Source organism: Acomys minous, assembly GCF_964271855.1.
Source record: "Acomys minous genome assembly, chromosome: 11".
NCBI classification, from domain to species: domain Eukaryota; kingdom Metazoa; phylum Chordata; class Mammalia; order Rodentia; family Muridae; genus Acomys; species Acomys minous.
This window is the reverse complement of record NC_140492.1, coordinates 35,791,614-35,797,565: the sequence shown is the minus strand read 5'-3', so window position 1 is coordinate 35,797,565 and position 5,952 is coordinate 35,791,614. Positions and strand designations below refer to the sequence as shown.

The 5,952-nt window shown below is 35.8% G+C and overlaps 1 protein-coding gene across 1 annotated transcript; it reads right to left on the bottom strand.

Annotated features, from left to right (window-relative positions):
- Positions 1–3,396: 3,396 nt before the first annotated feature.
- LOC311608547 (olfactory receptor 5H19-like) lies at positions 3,397–4,326 on the bottom strand (the record flags this gene model as incomplete). The annotated part of the gene is made up of 1 exon (XM_084801078.1): positions 3,397–4,326. One exon carries the CDS (start codon positions 4,324–4,326, stop codon positions 3,397–3,399), a length of 930 nt encoding a protein of 309 aa, XP_084657204.1.
- Between the last annotated feature and the right edge of the window lie 1,626 nt (positions 4,327–5,952).

Here is a 5,952-nt window from a genome sequence, read left to right as displayed (position 1 = left end):
GTGAGCTCCAGAGAGCAGTTTATTATTACATATTTGTAGTTGAGAACTCAGGAAGCAAGGGAGGAAAGCAGAAGAAAAGAGAAAAGAAGTGAGGTAGTTGATGATAGAGGGGGGAGGGAGAGAGAGAGAGAGAGAGAGAGAGAGAGAGAGAGAGAGAGAGAGAGAGAGAGAGAGAGAGAGGAGGAGAGAAGAGGGAAGAAGAGAAGGGAGAACAGGAGAGAGGGCAGAGGGACACAAAGAGAGACAAAGCCGTCTTTCCTAAGGGTGAAGATAACATCTGCATCCAGAATTTTACGTCAAGATAAAGCAGAAGCCCAGAAGTTGTATTAAATATGGAAACAGGGTTGGCCTCACTTGTTCTAGTTGATCTATTTGAAAAATGATAGAAAGCCACTGCTTTTGTGTACAACTTAGAAAAAAAAGACCTCAACATAAAACCACAGACACTAAACTGGTTAGAAGAAAAAATGGGGAAGAGCCTGAAACACATCAGCACAGGAGACAACTTCCTGAACAGAAGAGATCACATTTGAAGACTTTCTAAGTCTATGTAATCTGGCTGGAACATAGACATGTCTTTGTATGCACCTTTAATCCCGAGCAATGAAAGTAAAATTCGTTTATAGAAGAAAATAGGCATGTTTGAAAGTGGTGTCTAATTGAGGGGCAGTCAAAGGCATAAAACAGAGAAAAAAAATTGAATGAAAGAGTCAGATAGGATACACCCAACTCTCACAAGAACAGACTGGAAAGAGAGGCTTAATAGCAGCACATGGAGAGAAGAGAAGAGTGGGAGTGTGTGTGTGTGTGTGTGTGTGTGTGTGTGTGTGTGTGTGTGTGTGTGTGTGTGTAGCAGTTTTTACTAGGACAGTTTTACAGAGACAGTTGGCAGAGAGAACAAACTAGACACAGGTGAAAACAGAACAAGTCATAGGATGAGAAGGAGCCAGAAGTTTACAACATATTGCTAGAGTTAGTTTGAAGCCACAGAGCAATTCTGTTAGAAGCCAAGAAAGAATCCATATTGAATCTGTCAGCTTGGAGAGGAATTTTGGCCAGAAAAGCCAAGTTGAATCAGCCAGCCAGAGCTCAGAAAGAGATAGAAAGGGTGAGCTTATTTAGCAGTAAGTCTTGGAGGATGAAAATATTCTAGGCCTAGGTTAGCATATGGAGGCTGGAAACTGACATCTTTAAGGCTCAATTTTGCAGAATATTAGAGTGTACAGAGGCTAGAAGCTTCTATGCCTAATCCAGGGAAAGTAAGAATAGAGAAAAAATGCTCTGGTTTCACCCCAAGTCATGTATTTGAGCAACTTGGATACAGCTCTCTTCTTAATTTCCTCATCTGAAGAAATAAAAACAACAACTACAGCTAGGTCTTCAGTACTTTGCTACAAAATCTTGAACTCCTTGGTAGAAATGCTCAGCTTTTGATAATATCATCTCCACTTACAATGGACCTTCACAAGGCCTGAATACACAACCTCAGGCTACCATGTGACCATGTGACTTGAGTTCCATATCATGAATTAGGGTTATCTGAAATAGTAGACATTGGTTGGACACCATATTAAGGAGTTAAAAGTAGGCTAAGAGATATTCAGTCACTGGTAATATTACTTATGTAAATATCCATTTCAACTTTTCCATAAAGGACTGGCAAACACTTTAAGGCTATCATAAATAAAGTTACCTTCCAAATTTCTGTTTCTTTCTTGGTTTATAGCGGCACCCTAATAATAATAATAATATATGTATACATATATATGAGTATATTTAAAAGGGATACATTAAGGAAGTTGCCCTCTAAAGGGGTGACAAGACCCCTACCAGACACCACAGACTAGCAAATACAAATACAAATTCCAATGTAGGACTAGGTTACCTCTTTTGGAGTTGTTGAACAGTGAGGTCTTCTAGATCATCAAAGATTACAGTGCATCATGGTATAATTACATTGTGAAACAAAAGTGTTCAAGTCAAGTATAAAGAACAAAAAGAGAGCAAGAAGGTGGAATCATAGTCTCACAATCTTCTTCAAAAGAATGCATCTACTACAAAATCTCCCACATAACCCATATATTGAAGTTCACACATCCTGTCAATAGCCCTAAGTGACAGACCAAGACATTATGTCTTATGAAAGGACCTCAAAAAATTCCAGGGTGAACAAATATAGGATGTAGGAAACTAATATTTTGATACAGTCATGAACACAGATAAGATCATATCACAAATAAACTCTGAATTCACACCAATACACACATATGTACATGTGTCTTGTTACATCTCTTTCTATATGTGAACAAGAACATTCCACTAGCATTTAATCCAGGAAGTTTTACTGCAAAACCACATGGTGAAAATGTATGAAAAGGAAGAGAGTATCAACAGAAGGTAGAAATAAGGTTTCAGTGTGTACACACTGGTGTTATAATGTCTGGCGTAAGAGTCTCAAAAGCCAATTCCAGTGTATAGAGAAGAAAAACAGAGATGGGGCTGAAGACATCTCGCTCACTCTGCACTCAGGATGTGCCTGAGGCCTGCAATCAAGGTCAGTGCAAACATAAAGCACACATAATTTCACATCTGTCCAAAAAAGTCATTAGGGACTGTGACATCATATTCACCACTATTAGAGCTTAGATTATATACATTTAAAAATGTTTCCTCAGCTACACACTCTAATAACTGTGTTTGCATCCCCTAAACATAGCATTCAAATGTCAGTAGGAAAGAGTTTCTGGTTTCATTGCTGAGAAGATCATGGCCCCTCATACGCCTGTAACATTAATGCTGTGGGGGATGGAGAAAGAGGATCTGTGGAGTAGCAGGTTAAAATTCTATCTCCAAGTTCACTTGTAGGCACTCTTTCAAGAAAATGAGTTGGGAGAATGATTAAATAGGACATGTGACCTTCTTCGACCTTTGCACAAGTTTCATAACATAAGTATGCTTAAACCACATACATACACAAACAACATATCATTACCAACGACAATTCTAGGTTAGGTTCATTTTCAAAATATTCTGGCAGCTTACCAAATATAGTCACATTAAGCTTGCATAATTTTGTGATTTTTTCCAGTTCACTGGTTTTATTTATCTTTAATTTAATTATTTACAGATACATTTATATTTATTACACATATATACAATAGATTACCTCTAGCAAGAAAAACCATGACACGGCCAGGAATTATATAAATATTACATTCTTAGTGTTTTGGCTATTTGTATTTGACAGCCTTGAAGAAGACATCTTTCCTATCTTGGTGCATCTAAATTTCTGAATATAACTCAGTATCCATCACATATTGTCATTATCAAGTTAGAACACCTATCTAGACCTAAAAATGTGTTTTAATAAGAATACAACAGATAATAATATGAAAACTAAGTGTTTCTCTTTAAGAATTTTGCCAGTGAATTTTTTACTTGTTTATTTCTCAAACTGTAGATAATTGGATTCAGGACAGGAATTATAACAGTGTAAAATACAGAGTCCAGCATGTCCTGATCATCCACTTGTGGAGATGCAGGGCGTACATACATGAAAAGAAGAGAACCAAAGTACAAAGACACAGACAGGAGATGGGCGCCACAGGTGGAAAAGGCTTTCTTTAGGCCTTTGATAGATTTCTGCTTTAAGATTGAAAACAGAACAAGTGTATAAGATACAAGAATAGTTGTAATAGTGAATACCTGAATTGAGCCAGAGAAAATGAAAATCATTAGGAAATTGAGAGAAGGGTCATTACAGGAAATCTTTAACAGTGGCACAACATCACAATAAAAGTGATGTATTATGTTAGATTTACAGAAGATTAGTCTGAATAAAAATCCTTCATGAATGAAAGCATGAATAAATCCACCTACAAAGGACAATATTAACAGACGTACACAGAGTCTATTTGTCATGATCATTGGGTAGAGTAAAGGCTTGCATATGGCCACATAGCGATCATAGGCCATTGATGCCAAGAGAAAACATTCCGTGGTTGCACTTATTGCAAATGAAAAAAACTGTATCATGCATTCAGAGAAAGAGATCAGTTTGCTCTTGGAAAAAAAGTCTAGTATCATCCTTGGTGTCACTGTGGAGGATAACCAAGTATCCACCAAAGCTAAACTCCCAAGAAATAAGTACATAGGAATGTGAAGGTGAGGGTCATTCCAGATGAGAGTGATCAGACCAAGGTTCCCCACAATGGTGATGAGATAAATGACCAAGAACAGCAGGAACAGGGGGATTTTCCACTGTGGCAGATGAACAAGTCCTGTGAGAACAAACTGTACCAAAAGTGTTGTATTCTCGATTTCCATGTCCTCACTGGGTGTCCCTGAAGTGAAAAATGGTTGATGTCATATGGCATACATGAAAATTTGTAACAGGAAATTTTGTGTAGTACAATTTAAAAAACAACTACATACTTATCAGAATGAACACCAAATTTCATTTAATATCACTATTTCATATGGAAACTTTTCTTCAGAGTGAAGAAATTATTTCAATTTACTATTCCAATAAAAATTTTGAATACATTAATATATATAAAAAAAGGTATTTGTGTGAAAAGTATAAAGTTATATATCAGTTGAGTGTGAAAATTCTGTTTCTATGTTAAAGATTAATAATCAAGGCAAGGGATGTTTTAAGGACTTAGATTATACAATAAGTTCAACTGAAGTTCTTAGTCTATTCAAATACTTAAATTTAATTAAGTGAAATCTTTTAATACATATTAAGTTGGGAATTTTTTGGAAATGAATTGTAAAGAAGTAGAGAAAATCAGTGTCTGGTAGGTGAAGGGAAGAGGATCAATAATATATATTGATATATATTTTGTGTATAACAGAATTGTCTGGGAACATTTACTCAAATTGTAGATATTAAGATTTAGTTATAAATTGGCTTAGGAGTTTATAAACAATAATCTAATGACCAACCCCTATAAAACTTCTCAAGATGATATTAAAGGTGAATGAACTGTGTGTGACTGGACGTCAGGAACGACTAGGAAGACAAAGAGGTGACTTTGAAAGGTTTTGTAATATCGAGCCACCATTATACAGTGACCACATATGAACTTGGTGTTTAATGGAATGAAAATAATATTTGTTTACTATGAATATGGTCTTTTCAAATTCAGTTTCACAATTAAGATTCGCTAGTCTGTTGTCCATTATCACTAAATATGAAAGGTACACTCTTAGTATCCTTGGTCTACAGTAGGTTTAACACTAATGACCAGGTATGACTGCTTAGCTCTCCTCCTTTTATGATCATGTTTTTCCAGATAATTACTCCGATAGCCCCAGAATTTCTATGCTTCAATTAATCACTTCCAGAGTCCATGTTACTTCAAAGAAAATCAAAAGAAAGACATAGTAATAATACAAACCGGAATGTGGAGGACAGATGGCATTTGTTTTTAGCATCCTAGACTAGTGTAGTCCACTACCTGTAGAGCATCCAAGGAAAAACTTTTAAACAAAGTGTAAAAAAGTGAAGGGAGAGAAGAAGAAAGTAGTAACAGGAGAAAAGGTGCAACCAACATGTAATAGGAAACTTGGATGTATACAAAGAAATAAAAGGGAGGAAGAGAATCAGGCAGCACTTAACTAGGACAGATGGCTCCATGTAGGAAAATACAGAGAAAAAAAATGACAAAGCATAGGAAAATTTGGAACACCTCCTTCTCTTTAATAGTTATTATATCCATCCTTAAATACATGGACTGTTTGGAGAGAGGAGAGGGAGAGGAAATGATATGAATATATTATAGTCCCTCCAATTTCTAAATAAATAAATAAAGCTTATTTAAATGCATACTTGAAATATATAGAGAAAGAATAACACATCCCTAATGTTTGGTTTTCAATGTTCCTCTGAGCTTTGGTGTTTACTAACTATTATAGATCTTGAAAAAACATTTTCCTTTTGTAAAA